Source organism: Podarcis muralis, chromosome 13 (genome assembly GCF_964188315.1).
Source record: "Podarcis muralis chromosome 13, rPodMur119.hap1.1, whole genome shotgun sequence".
NCBI lineage: Eukaryota > Metazoa > Chordata > Lepidosauria > Squamata > Lacertidae > Podarcis > Podarcis muralis.
Genome location: NC_135667.1, coordinates 301263 through 318559, shown reverse-complemented (window position 1 = coordinate 318559; position 17297 = coordinate 301263). Strand labels below are relative to the sequence as shown.

The 17297-nt window shown below is 51.0% G+C and overlaps 1 protein-coding gene across 4 annotated transcripts; it reads left to right on the top strand.

The window, feature by feature from the left end:
• Window positions 1-1327: 1327 nt before the first annotated feature.
• On the top strand, window positions 1328-17288 carry ZMYND15 (zinc finger MYND-type containing 15). 4 transcript variants are annotated; one of them, XM_077917878.1, is made up of 16 exons: window positions 1328-3087; window positions 3547-4291; window positions 5516-5854; window positions 7476-7704; window positions 8220-8375; window positions 9268-9428; window positions 9562-9717; window positions 10510-10596; window positions 11050-11166; window positions 12198-12286; window positions 12868-12969; window positions 14219-14348; window positions 14548-14606; window positions 15539-15699; window positions 16013-16102; window positions 17041-17288. In XM_077917878.1, exons 3-16 carry the CDS (start codon window positions 5518-5520, stop codon window positions 17222-17224), a joined length of 2058 nt encoding a protein of 685 aa, XP_077774004.1. In that variant the 5' UTR covers window positions 1328-3087; window positions 3547-4291; window positions 5516-5517; the 3' UTR covers window positions 17225-17288. The 4 variants fall into 4 exon arrangements, with proteins under 4 accessions (XP_077774004.1, XP_077774005.1, XP_028559785.2 ...); XM_077917879.1 differs by lacking the exon at window positions 10510-10596 and having other exon boundaries at window positions 1328-4291; XM_028703952.2 differs by lacking the exon at window positions 16013-16102 and having other exon boundaries at window positions 1328-4291; window positions 15539-15764.
• Window positions 17289-17297: the final 9 nt, after the last annotated feature.

Sequence of the window (17297 nt, the reverse complement as noted above, 5' to 3'; positions counted from 1 at the left end):
AACACCGGTCTTGAAAGACCGACATTGGCTCCCAGTACGTTTCCGAGCACAATTCAAAGTGTTGGTGCTGACCTTTAAAGCCCTAAACGGCCTCAAAGGCCCAGTAGACCTGAAGGAGCGTCTCCACCCCCATCGTTCAGCCCGGACACTGAGGTCCAGCTCCGAGGGCCTTCTGGCAGTTCCCTCATTGCGAGAAGCAAAGCTACAGGGAACCAGGCAAAGGGCCTTCTTGGTAGTGGCGCCCGCCCTGTAGAACGCCCTTCCAGCAGATGTCAAAGCGATAAACAACTACCTGACATTCAGAAGACATCTTCAGGGAAGTTTTTAACGTGTGATATTTTACTGTATTTTTGGTTTTTATGGAAGCCGCCCAGAGTGGCTGGGGAGGCCCAGCCAGATGGGCGGGGTATAAATAATAAATTATTATTATTATTATTATTATTATTATTATTATTATTATTATATTAATGGAAAAAAGATGGCTCAAATTCATAGAAAGGGGTGAAAAGCTGCAGCTGCTATAAATAGAAAAGATTAAATCGTTTCATTTCTTTTAAGCTTCAATCGCAGCATTTAAACATTTTACCATATCCGCTCCTTCCTCCCTCTCTGGGATCCTGGTCCCTCTAGTTGTCTCTGTCTGCCATGTGAGAATGTTGTGAATGGGGGCGCTAGGGGCGCCTTGGAAGATGGCCGACAATACCATCTATCCAGCTTGCACGAGGCAATTAGAGGCTGATTATGGGAAGTAAATCAGTCTCCCTCATCTTCCCGGGGGGGGGGGGAGATGCTGTCCTCACCTGCGGTTGCCATAAATCACCCCCGAGTTTGGATGAAGGAGGGGGTGGGAGGCACTGGGCGCATAGCCCTTGGGCAGGCTATGGAACTCCCGGAAGCTGCTTCCATGAGCGAAACTGGTTGCATTGCTTAAAAAGAAGAAAAAATTTGGAGAAGTAAATGCACATGCTTCAAGAGAGGTCAGGAGTGTTTTATCTGCTAATAATTTTACCACTGAGATGATGAAGTTTGGGACGGAAGGAACAGAGATAACATCAAAGAATCACAGACATGTTGGTATGTGCAACGGAACGGAAAGGAGGAGGGAAACTTTCTACTTTTTTAACATGATTTACCTAACAACCCTCCCCCTTAGAAGAACCGTCACAACGACCAATTGCAAGTGGGACTAAAAATAAACTGTGTGGGGGAAAATAATATGAATTAAGGGTTTTATTCTGTGAAAGATTTGGAAAGAAGAGAGGCTCTCTGTGTGACGCAGTTAGAAATGTGATCTGACATGGACAGGCAGACCTTTGTTGCATGTCTTAGGGAGGGTGAGCCCCGATCTGTTATCAGGATGGGATCGTAAATTGGAAAGGGCAATAAATAACCCTCCTGGAGAGACTAATTTACGATGCAGCGGGTCTGGGAAAAGTTAATGAGCGGACATTTAGACTGTATTTCATCGGAATGGAACAAGATGGTGATGGCCGCTCGAACGGAATTCCTGAACTATTGGATTTATGGAGTGATTTACGAGAGAGCAGTACAAAGTCCACGCAGAAATATAAACAAGACTGTTTCTTTCAATCCACTTGCGGAGACAACTCAGAGGTGACCGAAAAGGAAAATGAGTAATGACAAGGAGATGAGAAGATGGGACTGAGAATATCATTGTAAACGCCAAAGCAGCAGAAATATAGATGATTGGACTCCTACCGATCTTGAAGCATGGGTACCCCCCACAAAAATTTATAATTTGGAAAATATTTGGATTTTATTATTTGTATTGTAATAATTTGGATTAATTGGTATGATATGTTTGATTTGGTAAATGGAAACTTAATAAAAATTATTTTTTTTAAAAAAAGAGAATGTTGTGAATAGTAGGAGAGGATATCTTGATATCTTGATCCTTCCTCACTCTCACTAGTGAGCCCAGTAGCAGAACACGTTCCCCTTAGAAGGAAACCAGTTTGCAGATTTGTGTGAATCTCTTTTGTTAAGCAATCCAGTCTGGCTTGCCCAGATTGGATTTATTCCTGGTAAGTCCCCTTTGATCCCTCTCAAAAGAATAAAGACACAGCAGTCTTTCCTTAAAAGTAACAAGAAATTTACTTACATTCAGTTCACAGTAGGTATGATCCCTGAAGGCAGGCTTTGGCTTGTAGTTACAGTTACAGAGAGAGGTTGGGATTCATCCCATGTGCTGCTGGCTGAGAGCCAGCAATGCAGTCCAAGAGAAGAAAAACAGAAGATGAAAAAGATGGCTGTGTGACTGGACCTTTTGTTGGGTCTGCAAGCTTCACGCCCACCTATCTGGTCACATGGAGGGGGAGGATGCTCCAGACCAGGTGGAACAAGAAGTCATTGTGGGATGTGATCCATGAGAGGCAGTCAAGTACAACATTCCTTGTAGGAGGAGAAGACATGTGGGGGAATGTTTGGTCCAGCCAGTCAAAACTTCCTCTTCCTCCTGGCTGGAGCATCCTTCCTTTGCATGTGACTAGAGGTGGGCGTGACCTCACCTGTCCAGGTAACAAAAGGACGAGTCACGCAGCACTCTCCCTCTTTTTGACTTCCTTCTTCATTTGACCAGCTTTTAGCTAGGACTGCACCGGGTTATTCCCCCATATGGGATAGATCCACAGGTACATATTTGTAACTAAGTCTGCCTTCAGGAATCCAGCTGTGAACTGTGAACTGATGTGAGTAAACTTCTTTTACTGACTTTGAATAAGATTGTCGCGTTTTGATTCTTTTAAGAGGGATTCAAGGGAACTTACCAGGAACATACAATTCAATCTGAGACAGACTGAATTGTATAATAGTGAGAGGCTCACACGAGCCGGCATCCAGCTATCTGCTATGCATGTAAGAAAGGGGAATGGAACTCTGCTACATAAAGGAACTTGCTAGCACAATTAGGAAGGATATTAATAAACAATATATCCTCTCCTGCCACCCTGAACATTCCCACAGTTATACTGGTTGGAGTAACATCTTCCTGTCTGTGTCCCTGTCTAGGGAAACCAGGAATATTGTACTTGACTGCTCCAATGGATTTGCTTCTTTGCTCAAAGCAAGGTGGGCAACCACCGACACTCCTCCTGTGGCCCTTTGAAGACCCCTATGCACCCGGGTGGCCTTTGGGAGTAGCAGGCAGAATGAGGTGCCCCCTCCATGCCAGTGCGTTGGGTTCTTGCCCCACATGCTCTAGTAGTGAAGGCTTATTTAGGGGTTTATTTAGGATTTATTTGTGCGTTTCTCCCTAAGCTTTATCACATATTTTTTATTTTCATAAACCACCCTAGATCCTTATTGCTCCCTCCCCCTTTTTTAAAGAGGAAAAAAGCAACTGAAATAAGAGAGACTGGAGGAGGGGCTAACCAGAGGGTGGGGATGTGACTAAAAATGGCTGATTATTTGGGGAGGGGAGACAAAGGGGTCTGCAGAGGAAGTATGTAGGCTCCCCCCGGCCTGAGAGTTCAAAAAGTGGGATTTGGCCCACTTGGAATGGAATTTATTTATTTTCTGCATTTGCAGCCCAACTTTCCCTCCAGGAAGCTCAAGGTGGGGCACATGGTTCTCCTCCCTCCCTCTCATGGAATCCCCACAACAACAACCTTGTGAGGGAGGTCAGGCCAAGAGAAGGCAGTGACCGCCCCCCCCCCAGGTCATCTTCAGCAAGCTTTACAGCCACTGGGTGGGGGATTCGAATCCCCGTCTCTCCCAGATCCTAGTCCTCATTGAAGCCCCACAACAACCCTGTGAGGTCGGTTAGGCAGAGTGGCAGTGCCTGCCCCACAGTCACCCAGTGCCCTTTTGTCCAAGCGGGGATTCAAACCCTGGTCTTGCTCCTAGTCCTCATGGAATCCCCACAACAGCCCTGTGAGGCAGGCCAGGCCGACAGAAGGAGGCGGACACTGCCTTGAGCTCACACCCAGCAACCTTCATGGCTGGCTGGGGGCATTTGAACCCTGGTCTCTCCTGGGTCCTGGCCCGGCACTCTAACCACTACACCGCCGCTGCCTCTTTTTACACCCTGACATCTTTTCCTGACCTTCAGGGTCTGCTCAGCCTTGCTGGACCACAGCGATGGCCTTCTGCAGGGAGCTCCCTTTCCGCTGCCCACGGCGGCGATGGGACCCAGGTGTCCGAGGGGGCATCAGAGGAGGAGGCTGCTGGCCGCCCCTCCGTCTGTTGGCCTGGCCAGGATTCCAGATTCCTCTGATGTCGCAGCGGAACAGAGGGACCCCCCCATCCAACGACTGACCTCCAAAGCGGTCAGGTAGGTGGGGAGGCCTAGGTGGGCCCAAGGTGGGGGGCAGGACCCCATGCCAGGGGGTGGGCAGGGCTGATGGGGGCACAGCTGCCCTCTAGGGAGCCCCTCTCTATGACCGGGGGGGGGCGGGACTCACCTGACTGTTGGTGGCAGTTGGGACTCACCTGAATGGAGGCCACTGAATGGAGGCCACTTTCCCCCCAAAGACGACCCCCTTTGTGGGTGAGGGAAGCGGGGGACAGAGGGAGGCGGGGGAAGCACTTTCATTGCATTTATTTATTTATTTAATAATAATAATAATAATAATAATAATAATTTTAAACAGCGCTGAAAATAAACAATATAGAAAAAACATTACAAGTGAGAACACAGAAAGGAAGGTATAATATATGAATACAAAAATTAAGAATTACAATTCCATATAAAGTTATCTAATATATAGATATGATTATTATCCAAATATGCAAATTTCATTACACTTTTATCTTATTTCGAGTATTCGCAGGCCCAACCTGTCGGATTTTCACCTTTCAAATTCCAAAAATGAGGGAAGCCCAAAGATATTTTGGTTAGAATACTATAATATAATTTAGTTTTGCTTGGTAAATAAAATCTGTGTAGAAATCTGTGTAGAAATCATGGGAAATGACTGGCAGATACTTGCAGTTATATACTATGTATTCATATTAATATATTATACATATCTTATATGACCAGTCAATTTCAAATTAATTTTCTTCGGTTTTCTGAGAGTAGTTTATTTGCTTCTTTATCAAACCTACCAAGCTAAATGTTGTCCAGTCACAAAAATAGTAGATTTAAATTCCTCACACCCCAAAACGTTTTTAAGGCCCCTCACTGAATAAAAGTGCAAAAATTAAGTTTCACCCCTAAAATGACATACCCTGCAGGAATTAACCTCTCCTTAGAAACCTCCAAGGAATCATAGTATTGAGAGTTGGAAGGGGCCCGTGGGTCATCTAGTCCAACCCCCAGACATCCAGGAATCACCTGTTTCATAGAAACTTAGAACTGTCGATTTGGGTGGGACTCCAAAAGGCCATCCATTCCAACCCGCTGCAAGGCAGGTAGATGCATGGGAGTTTGTCAGGGGTTGAGGGAGACACACTCTGCACATGCTCAGAGGCTCCCTCGGTGTCCTGGGGGGGGGGCTTTGGGGGTTTTCCCTGCATGGCTGATGGAGGCCTGGCCCCGCCGCTCTCCCTGCAGCCATGGAGTTTGTCACTGGCTACCGGGCCGAGATCCTGGACTTTGCTGAGCTGCTCTTCAGCTGGTACCGGCGCTTCCTGTTGGACTCGGCCTGCCGGCGAGGCAGCGAGCGCCGCAAGCGCCAGGAGGGCTCCATCCGGCGCCTGCCCCCGGATCCGGCCCTCTGGGTGCTGCACGCCTTGCCCAACCGGGCGCTGGCCTTCACCGTGGCCGACCCGGGGCAGCAGGTGGGCGGCCGTTTCTACAGCGAGGAGGCGCTGGCCCTGGGGGACCTGGAGCGCTTCATCACCTTCATGGGCGCTGGCGAGGAGGATGACGAGGAGGCCACACCTGAGACAGGTGAGGGGCGCTGGAGGCGGCAGGGCTTGGGGCAGGTAGCCACAGCATCCTCGGAAGGGCCACCAGGGCTCTGCTCTGTGTGGGATGTGATAACTAAGTAGCAGTCAAGTACAACATTCCTTGTTTTCCTAGAGTGGACATGCAAGGGGATGTTTGGTCCAGCCAGTCAAAAACTTCCTGTTTCCTCCTCGCTGGGCTATCCTTCCTTTGCATGTGACTAGAGGTGGGCGTGACCTTACCTGTCCAGGTAACACAAAAGGACAGGACATGCAGCACTCTCTCTCTCTCTTCGACTTCCTCCATCGTTGGAGCAGCTTTTAGCTAACGGAGGTTTCAAATCCTTCCTGTCATTTTGTCCAATTCTGCATAGTCCATTAATTTCGCCTGCCATTCTTCCTTTGTCAGAATTTCTTCTTGTTTCCATTTCTGGGCCAACAATACTCTTGTCGCTGTTGGTGCATATAAGAACAGCTTGACATCTTGTCTATTAATGTCTTGGCCTATAATACCAAGTAAAAATGCTTCTGGTTTTTAAAGAATGTATATTTCAACATCTTTTTCATCTCATTATATATCATTTCCCAGAAGTTCTTTACTTTCTTACATTCCTACCACATGTGATAAAATGTTCCTTCTTTTTCTTTACATTTCCAACATTTATTATTTGTCTTATACATTTTAGCTAATTTCACTGGTGTAATATATCAATTTATACATCATTTTCATAATATTCTCTTTCAAAGCATTACAAGCTGTAAATGTTATCCTTTCATTCCACAACCTTTCCCATACCAGGAACATACAATTCAATACCGAATTGTGTGATAATGAGAGGCTTAAACAAGCCTGCAAGCAGCTCTCTGTTGTGCTCTGTAAAGGGGAATTCACTCTGCTAAGGAAAGGGACTTGCTAGCACAAGTTAGGAAGGATATTAACAAACAAGATATCCTCTCCTGCCACCCGGAACATTCCCACACTTGCCTCCGCAGAGGGAGGGGGAATCAGCGCTTCTGAATGCCCGTTGCTGGAAGCCACACGAGGGGAGAGCTGCTCTCGTGGGTGGACCCTGCTTGCCTGTTTCCTACAGGCAACGGGGAGAACAGGATGTTGGACCAGGTGGGCGACTGGCCTGATCCAGGACTCTTCTCACATTCCCATGGAGCCTCCAGGCCCAGAAACAGTCTATCCCGAATCCTCGGTCCTTAGGGGCATTTGGCTACTGGGAGGAGGACAGGAGGCTGGACTCTGCGGGTCGTTGGCTGGATCCAGCCAATGGCTCTCCTCACAGGGAGGTCCAGCTCCGAGGGCCTTCTGGCAGTTCCCTCCCTGCAAGAAGTGAGGTTGCAGGGAACCAGGCAGAGGGCCTTCTCAGTGGTGGCACCCGCCCTGTGGAACACCCTCTCAGCAGATGTCAAGGAAATAAACAACTATCTGACTTTTAGAAGACATCTGAAGGTAGCCCTGTTTGGGGAAGTTTTTTAAAAAAATGTTTGATGTTTTATTCTTTTTTTTAATATTCTGTTGGGAGCTGCCCAGAGTGGCTGGGGAACCTCAGCCAGATGGGTGGGGTATAAATTATAATTACTATTATAATGATTATAATCCTTTTGTTCTCCTGCAGGCCAGCCGCTCTGGCGCGTGGAGCACCTCCTGCTGCTGACGGACGAGCACGGCAGCATCCTGGGCTTTGACTTCCAGCTGGGGGGGTCCTGGGCAGGGGCCATGGGGGCCGAGCAGCCGCTGGAGCCCCGCGCCGTCGCCCTCCTGTGCCACAGCATGATCTGCCCTCTAGGCTCAGGGGAGCCACGCAGGCCCAAGCTGCTCACCGTGGGAGACGCGGCCTTGCACAAGTGAGAGGCTGCGCCACTGGGTTGCAGTGCATGACGCAGCTTCCGAGGGGCTCCTCCTTTGGTGGCAGGGCAGGGGGGGGCACAAAGAGAAGAATAAGCACATTTTAAAAGAGGTTGTGCAATACATTTGCCCCCACCCTTTTTAAAAGAAGTAGCAAGAGAGGAGCTGACAACAGAGACCCCATGCTCAGGGGCAGTGTACCTCCAAGGCCCAAAGAGCCTACAAACATGGGGCTATCTGCGCTTCGCCCTGCTTGGAACTTCCTTGAGGCACCTGGGCCAGCTAGAGTTAGCCAGATCCACCCCGGAGAGGGAAGGGGGTGACCCATAGCTGGGGAAGGGCAGCCAGTTCTGCTGCTGTTGCCCACAGGTCCTCCTGCCCCCAGGCTTCCAATGGGGGCATCTGGGAGAAGAGGTGCTCTTGTGGAACCTCCAGGCCCTGGGTCCCATGGGGCATTTGGCCACTGGGCGCTGGTCCCCCTTGGGCCTCATCCAGCTGGTGTCCTCCTGTCTAGGTCCCTGGAGCCGCTGCTCTCGAGGCTGGGGGTGAAGATGAGCAAGGGCCCGATGCGCGGCTGGGGCCCCAAGCCGGCCTTCACGTTCCCCACCACCCGTGTGCGGGCCTGCCACGTCTGCAAGAGGCACAGCTTCGAGGGACAAGTCACGGCGTGGTGAGCAGCACCCCAGAGAAGGTTCCCTCCCCACCCCCGCTTTTCCCGTCGGCACACACCAAAGACGCTTGTGCAAAACCCCAACTCTTGCTCTGCCACACCTTTGCAAAGCAGTGCGAGCCCAGCGGGTGCATTGCAGAAGTTGGTACCGGGTTGCCCTTTGCTGGAATTCCAGCATGGCCGGGGTGTGGGATGTGAAACACAAGAGCAGTCAAGTACAACATTCCTAGAGTGAACATGTTTACACATGGGGAGGAGTGTTTGTCCAGCCAGCAGGTAAACTTCCAGTTTCCTTCTGGGCTGGGACAGACTTCCTCTGCATGTGACTAGAGGTGGGCGTGGCCTCACCTGTGCAGGTAACGACAAAAGCAGAGGGCAGGGCAGCCATCTCTCTCTCTTTGACTACATGCATTGAAGAAGCTTAGCCAAAGATGCCCTCTTGGCTTCCAAGAGAGGACAAAGGGACTGTCTTCTTATGAGATTATTTCTAGGTATGTGTTACTTTTCTAAACTAAGTCTGCCTTCTGGGATCCGATTGTGAACAGAATGATGTGTGAGTAAACCTTTTCCTACTTTTATAGAAGACTGTGTTGTGTCTAATCTTTTATGAGGGAATAAGGGGAAAATACCAGAGCAGTTATTGTAGAGGCTTTAGCGAGCCTAAGCAAATGCATCCGCCGTGAGTTTAAAAAGGGGAATGTTACTCTGCTAAATTGTGGAACTTGTTAACACAAGTTGGAAAGGCTATAATCAGACAATATATCCTCTCCTGCATCCCTGAACATTCCCACACGGGGGTTGGTCTGCATGACCCTCGGGCGTCCCTTCCGACTCTCTCTCTCTGCTCCCCCAGCCCCTTCCCGGCCTGAGCAGCCCCTTTCTGTCCCCACAGCCAGCACTGCAGGGCCGTCCTGTACTGCTCCGAGCGCTGCCGCAAGCTGGACTGGAACCGCAGCCCCGAGGACATCGGGCACCAGTTCTGGTGCCAGCGCATGGCTGGGTACATGAGTCGCACCCGGGAGCTAGCCAACCTTCCTTTCACCTTCACAGCAGGTGGGCAGCTGGGGCGAGCGGCCCCTCATGGCACAGCCTAGGGTCAGGGGGTCAGGCGCTGGGGGGAGGCAGAGTCTGGGGTCCTGAGAGGCTGAGCCCCCCACCTCATCTTCCCCGCTTGTTTCCCTTGCAGAGGTGACCAGCGAGAACTTCAACAAAGAGGGCTTCCTCTCTGCCAGGGGTCTGACCCGCGGCTACTGGGCCGGAGAGAGCATGCTGGTCAGGGCGCCCGACTACGGCGTGGGGCTCCAGGGGGGTCCCGAGAAGCCCGTGCCCTTCCTGCAAAGCGGTGAGGGGGCAGTGGGCCTGTTGGGGGTGTGTGTGCGTGTGGTGCAGACCCACGGAGTCCAGGTGGTGTGGACAGAAGGGGGGCCAGGAGCCTCTGCCCCACCTCCTTCACAGCAGGACTGGGTGAAATCCTTGCGAGTGAAACTGTGGGACTCCCTCCCACCGGAGGCAGCCTTGCTTCCAGATGCCTGCTGCTGGAAACCGCAGGAAGGGAGAGCGGCTCTTGTGCTTGGATCCTGCTTGTGGTTTCCCCATTGCACTAGGTGGGCCATTGGCCTGATCCAGCAGGGGGCTTCTTTTGGCCCTGTGGGGCTTCCATGCCCAGAAGCAGTCTATCTGTGTTCCTAGATTCATAGGGGGTATTTATCCACTGCAAGAACTGGAGGCTGAACTAGATGGGCCAATGGCTCTTCAGGACCAGTCCAAGATGTCCGGGCCGTCTGGGGCAGAGGAGAAGATGGCGCCTCTCCTTGTCCTCCTCCTCCTCCTCCCAGTTCCTTGCACAGAAGCTGCCTGGACTGGCAGTCGAAACTCACTTCTGCGGGGCAATGGGGCAGCAGCTCCTGTCCCCCTGGAGTGGGGCTGAGGGGTTTCCACATGCTTGTGGGGTGCACAACCAGCTGTATGGCACCCACAGTTCTCTCGAACAGAGGCAAATGATTGGGGGGTGCCACTACTGCCCCCATCTCTTCTCTGCCATCTCCCGGCTCCCTCTGCCTAAGGCTGGGGCAGCTCCATTGCCCTACAACCTTGACATTCCCCTCCCTGACCAGCCTTTTTCTCACCCCCCTAGGGAACCCCTTTGAGGCGCTACGGCCGGAAGGAGGGACAGCTCTTCCACCAGCCCCCCCAGAGCCTCCCATGCCCCGGACATTCTTTGGTGAGACAGGGGGTCGGGGGGGGGGGGGAGTCAGAGCTTGCACCTTGCAACTGATGTACAACAAGGCCTTTTCGATGGTGGCTCCCCACTTGCGGCAAGCTTTCTCCAGGGAGGCTTGCCAGGTGCCATAATTACACAACTATAGGCACTGGGGTGTGGGGGGGGCAGGGAATCCTTTTAAATCAGGCCTTCAGCTTTTAATCACCAATGGCCTTTTTGCCTGGGTGAAATGATTGAAGCTAGGTTTTCTAAAAGAAGAAGATTGTCTTTTAGATTTATATGCCGGTCTTAACATCCACATGTGCCTGTTTTTTGCTTAAAATAATGCAACTTGCTTTGAATCGGCCTGAAAAAAAAAGAGCGATGGCTAAATCTGAATAATAGCCATCCTACTACCCGGGGAAAGGGGACGGGCCCACTTCTCTGACTTGCTGCTGCCTCCCCTCCCCACAGGGTCCTGGAAGGAGTATTACCAGTGGCGGGGGCTGCCCCTCGGAGCCCCTCTGGCCGTCCTCCTCAGCTACCCCCTCACTGCCTACTACATCATCACCCAGCTGGCCCCTCAGCACTGTGAGTATCGGGGGGGGGGGGGTTAGGCCCCCAGCCTCCCTGCAGGGTTTGTAACATACATGAAACAGAGAGAGAATGGGCGTAAGAAGAGGCAGGAATTAAAAGACAAAAAGTAAAGCTGTAAAATGGGCGCATGGAATAAGCGCGTCCACACAGAAGTCAAAGGAACAAGTAAAGAGAATTATCAGCATCATCAGGTCTGGTTCCAGGTCTTCCAGGCTTGTCTTGAAAAGGGCAGTTCTGTCATATATGCTGTAAAGAGAATTCCAGGTCATACAAAAGGTGTCTGGCGGTTCTAGTCCTCATCGATATCCCAAATTACGTTTGATTCTCTCCATGGTACCTCTGTTCCGGCGACTAAGCTGTAAGATTCGCATGCTGTTCCCCATCGACTTGCAATTGCTATTTGTTCTGCCAAGACTGTAGATAAGGCCAATTCTTTTGACTTTATACCAACATCGACATCATCGAAAATATTCAGTAGCATTAATTTTGGACAGCAAACCATAGTTTCTTTCGTAATACTTATCCTCCCGGTCAAAATCCCCACCTGGCCATGAAGCTCCCTGGGTGACCTTGGGGGCCAGCCACTGCCTCTCTCAGCCTAACCTTCTTTGTGCAGTTCAGAGTTAGCCTGTGGAACTCCCTCCCACAGGAGGCAGGGATGGCTTTAAAAGAGAATGGGACAAATTCATGGAGGAAGAGAGGGTTGTCGGTGGCTCCCAGCCATGATGGCTCTGCCCTGCCTACAAGGTCAGAGGCAGTGATGCTTCTTAATCCCAGTTGCTAGAAACCTCAGGAAGGGGGAGCTGCTCTTGAGTTCAGATCCTGCTCCTGGTCTTCCCATAATGGGCCCTATTGAGAGTCCTCTATTTCTCAGGGGCGTTTGGTCCCCGTGAGAGGAGGGTGATGGGCCAGGTGGGCCACAGGCCTGGTGGAGCAGGTTCTCCTGATGTTCTTCAATTCAACAAACACTTTCCAAAGGTCCTTTATGACTCCTGGTCTCTCCCCTCCTTTTCTTCTCCCTCCAGTTCCTGAGCTGAACATCCTGAACAAGCAGTCTCTCAAGATCCACGTGGTAGAGGCAGGCAAAGAATTTGGGGTTCTGATGGTCTTCTGGGTACGTGAAGGGTCTCCCCAGCGGGGCAGAGGTGCAACTGGGTGCAAGGGAGGGGAGGGTCGAGGGAGAGCTGGGCAAACTGGTACCACTGGTTTTGAAGACCAAGGGTTCTCTGGGCAGGAATTCCTTTCTATCTATTTCTTATTGAAACTTACGGATACACAATTGGAAAAAACATCATGCATCTTTGTTCTAATATATGATTACGGCATCAAGACTTTTAATATGCACAAAGGTGGAAAGACTCACCGTTGCCAAGACTGGAGGAACGGTTATTAACTTAGCCGAGAGGGCAAAATTGACATGTTTAATCTGAGAAAAATCATTGCCAACATTTACTAAATATTGGAAACCTCTCATAGACTTTCTGCAAGTTTGGCCATCACTGGTTTAGAGTAAAGAACAATCAGCCAGCAAAAAGCTCAGAGAGCTCTCCCTGCTTTTCTAAAGCTTCATGGAAGATCCACAGACATTCCTATTTCAGTGTGAATTAAACCAATTATATAGGTATAACAGGAATTACAGGAAGGTTGCTAACATCCATCCATTTTCTCATTTCTGACCCCCCTTCCCCCCTGCAGGAGTTGTCAGTGCTGCTGCCCCATGTCTCTCTGGAGCTTCTGTTTGTGGGGGACGCCCTGCCCCCCCAGTTGGACGGCCAGCAGTTTCTTCTTCAGAGGGATGTGAGTCTGCCTCTGGGGAGACGGAGGGAGGGAGGAAGGAACAGCCAGGGGCAGATCTACTATGTAACCAATGAGGCTTCAGCTTCAGGGACCCTGATCCCCTCCCAAAGTAACTTTAGACCACATTGCTTAAATTTTTTAGGTCTAGTAGTCCATATTTGAGTCGCACAAATCAAAAACGGTAAGGCAGAGGAATTTTTTATTCACACCAGGGACTTTGGACATGTGAGATAATCCATTACAGCAATTTTAATCCAAATCTGAGGTGTAGTAGTTTGTTTTATGTGAGGATCTGTCATGGAACATCCCCACAGTATTCCCCTGATCAAACAGGCTTGTAACTCCATTAAAAACAAACAAACAAATAAATAAAATAAAAATAAAAATAATTTATTATTATTATTTATACCCTGCCCATCTGGCTGGGTTTCCCCAGCCACTCTGGGCGGCTTCCAACAAAATATTAAAATACAATAGTCTTTCAGATATTAAAAGCTTCCCTAAACAGGGCTGCCTTCAGACGTCTTCTAAAAGTCTGGTAGTTGTTTTTTCCTTTGACATCTGGTGGGCAGGTGCCACTACCGAGAAGGCCCTCTGCCTGGTTCCCTGTAACTTCGCTTCTCACAGTGAGGCCTGACTTGTTTTTGAGAAACCCATGCTGGGCCTTAGTAATCACAGCATTGTTTTCTAAGTGTTCACACACTGTTGAATTATCTGTTCTATGTCAAGTTCACTGGTTGGTAGTTACCTGGGACTTATCCCCCCCCCCTTTTGAAGATGGGGGCAACATTTGCCCACCTCCAGTCTGTAGGAACCTTACCTGTTCTCCAAGAATTCTCAAAGATCATAGACAAAGGCTCTGAAATTACACCCTCAAGCTCCTTTATTACCCTTAAATGCAGCTCTTCAGGCCCTGGAGATTTGAATTCATTTAAAGTAGCTAGGTGTCATATTTGCCATCCCGTATCAAAAGCTCCAATAAATAAGGTCTTTCTTTAATCTTCTCTAAATCTTCCAACATGCAGCTTCATTGGGTGTCCACAGATTCCCATGTCACCAGAGAGGGCAGAAAACTTCTCCTCCTGGTTGTTGTTAGCATCCCTTTTCCTAATGAAAACCATCCCAGTTGGTGGCCACCGCTGCTTCCTGTGGGAGGGAGTTCCAGAGGTTAACTCTGCACTGAATTGGGGGCTCCCTCCATCTGACAGAAGCACTTTGTGAATCCCCTCCTTCTCTTCCCCCCTTCCAGGAGGAGCAAGGCGTCTCTGTCCGGCCTGGCCTGGCCCCCAGATGCAAAGGAGGGCGGCGTGAACTGCAGTTTGGGTTCAGCGCCCGCCCCTACCACCTCCTGCAGGCGCCCAAGCCGGACCTGGTCATTGGTGAGAGTAAAGGGGAAAGGGGCCAGGAGAAGACGGGAAATTGGGGAGGGGGTGCAGGGATGGGCTGGGCCACTTGGCCAGAGAATGCAGCAATGGCGGGGGGGTGGGGTAAGAAAGAATCCAGCTGAAGAATGGGGTGAGGAGGCTGTCTCTATCTGATGCGGAGAGTTCCCCATGTTAACACACCCCTTTTGACCAGGGTTCAACTCTGGATTTGCCCTCAAGGAGACTTGGCGGAGTTCTCTGCCGCGACTTCAGGTAAGCCGAGCCCACTCATCACGCAGTACTTAGAAAAGGGGTCTCCCCCTCAAAACTCCTCCCTCCATCCTGTGGAATGACATCACTGTGACATCATCTCTTGACATCACAGCTGTTGGATACAGTACTTTGGCCCAGCGTACAGCGTTGTGACGTCAGACATGCCTTTGCTCTGCTTCTGAAGTGACGGCGTCTCCCGTCTCCTGAGCCCAATTCTCCAGTTGTGATGTCATCAGGCCTTTGCTATGATGCTGTGACCAACTGACACCAAGTAACCGCCTCAGAGCTGGTGAAATAATTGCCCCGGGGTTGGCGGCAATTCTCAGGCATTTGTCTTCCAGGCTGAATTTTGATTCTAGAAATGTAGGCATTGAAAATCTCACAGAATTCCAAATTAGGAATGCAGTTGAATTTAGAAGATTCAGAGAAAAGAGTAGTAAATGGTCAGCTCTGGCTGTTTATCAGCAGAACTGCAGAGTTATTTGGGAAACGGAAGGCACACGTACAAAAACACCCATTTCCTTTTCAAAACTGATGTTTGAGAGCTCCTGGTCTCAGCATAGAACCTTCATGGTTTCTGGGACATAACAGCTTTGTACAAAATATCTCCTGGGGCAGCAGAAGCCGTGACAGAGGCAGTAGGGTGTACTGGTTAGACTGCTGGCAGAAACCAGTGTTCAAATCCCCCCATGAAGCTCCCTGGGTGTGACCTCGAGGCGCCACCTGTTAGCCTAGCCGACCTCACGGGGCAAGAGAACCAGCCACCCTCAGCCCCTTGAAGGGAGAGCCAGGCTATAAATGCAGCAGGGACATAAATGCAGTAAGTGTAGACCATTATATAGGCAAGGGAGACCCCCCCCCCCTCTTGAGCGATGGAGCTGCCAGGTCCTGGTCCCCTCACTTCTCTCTTCCTCCCTCTTTCCGCCTTGCAGTCCCTTCGGGTGCCGGCCTACTTCACCGAATGCAGCGAGTACAGCTGTGCCGTGGATGAGGCTGCCGTCTCCATGGCGACGGGGGGCAGCACCAGCCCTGCCCAGATCAACCCTTTCCGCTCGCCTTTCCGCCAGGCCGGAATCGACAACGCCATGCCCTGGTGGGTACCCCAGCTGCGGTTCTGGCAATGCCCGTCACTTCTGACCTCCCCCCCTGCCCCAGAAGGTAATTTTGGATGCCCCTGACCCCAGTCCATAAAGCGATTGAAAGGGGCGACCTCTTAACCTCTGACCAATGTCCTGCTGACTCCTGGCCTGGTCAGTTTTGTCCATTATGGGAAAGGCTTCCCAACCACCTTTGTCTTTCTGCCTCCATCTTTATGGCACTCCCCCCCACCTCCAGCAATGCTGGGGGTTGGGCTAGATGACCCTTGGGGGACCCTTCCAACTATGGTTCTTCCTCCTCCTTTCCAGGAACCGCACCCTCTGGTTCTGCAACTCCCCTAAATTTGCACCCTTTGCCGACATCCATCCATTCATCGAAAGTTCCCCGGACCCTCTAGGGTAGCAGACTAGAAATCCCCCGTCCAACAGCACCTTTTGAAATGAACAGCAGGGATTCCTAGACTCACAGAATCCTGGAACCGTAGAGTTGGAAGGGGCCGGGAGGGTCATCTAGTCCAGCCCCCTGCAATGGAGGAATCTTTTCCCAACATGGGGCCCAAACCCCTGACCCTGAGATTGAGAGTCGCCTGGTTTCTGACTGAGCTGTAACCCAAGAAAGACACACAGTTCCCGATAAGGAAGCCTCTGAAGCTTTTTTATGCTTAGTGCTAATTCATATTAGTATTAACAAGTAACCATGCTGGCTCAAGCCACACAGATTTCAAGGGGGAGGAAGAAGGTCAGGATCAGGCCCAAGGGGGGCCCCCTGGACCAGCCCAGCCTGTCCTCGCAGTGGCCAAATACCCTCAGGAACTGAGGAATCCAGATAGACTGCCTCTGTGCCTGGAGGTTCCAGGAGGACTGTTGCCTCAGGCCCCAGGGGACCCCCCCTGGCCAGCATTCTGTCCCCATAGCAGCCAAGAGGGCGCCCCAAAGGGAAGAAGCCCACAAGCGGGATTTGAGCGCAACAGCTCTCTGCTTTCCTAACAGTTCCCAACAAAACTGGCTAGCTCATTCTTTAAGAGCGTAGGGCTGATAATGCCAGGGGTTGCCGGTTCAATTCTCGCAAGGGACAGCTGCATATTCCTGCATTGCAGGGGGTTGGACTGGGTGATCTTCAGAGTCCCTTCCAACTCGGTGATGAATTCTATGATAACCTCTGGCAGAGGAGACCAGTGTGGCTCATAATGGTTGATAGCCACTTCCTCCAGTCCATTAAACTGCCTAATCCTCTCCCAAAGTGGTGCAAGTCCTGCCTCAAAATTCCAGAAATGTGTGGCCGCCACCGAGAGGGCCCTGCTCTCCCATTCACCCCCTCCTCCGCCTCTCGCCGCCAGGTACTCCAACGCCTTCATCTTCCACCTGATCTACAAGGCCTCCTCAGCCAGCAACCACCGGCAGACCCCCGCCCCTCTGCCCCAGGCCCTGCCACCCAGCGGGAACGCTGACCCCCCCGAGGCAGCCCGGAGCAGGCGCAAGGAGAAGAGGCAGATCCGGGCGGCAGGGCGGCGGCGCAAGTGACAGGGGTGTGGAGCACAGAAGGGAGAGGGCAAGGCGGGCAAAATAATAAAGAGGAATGGGCAAAGGGGCTTCT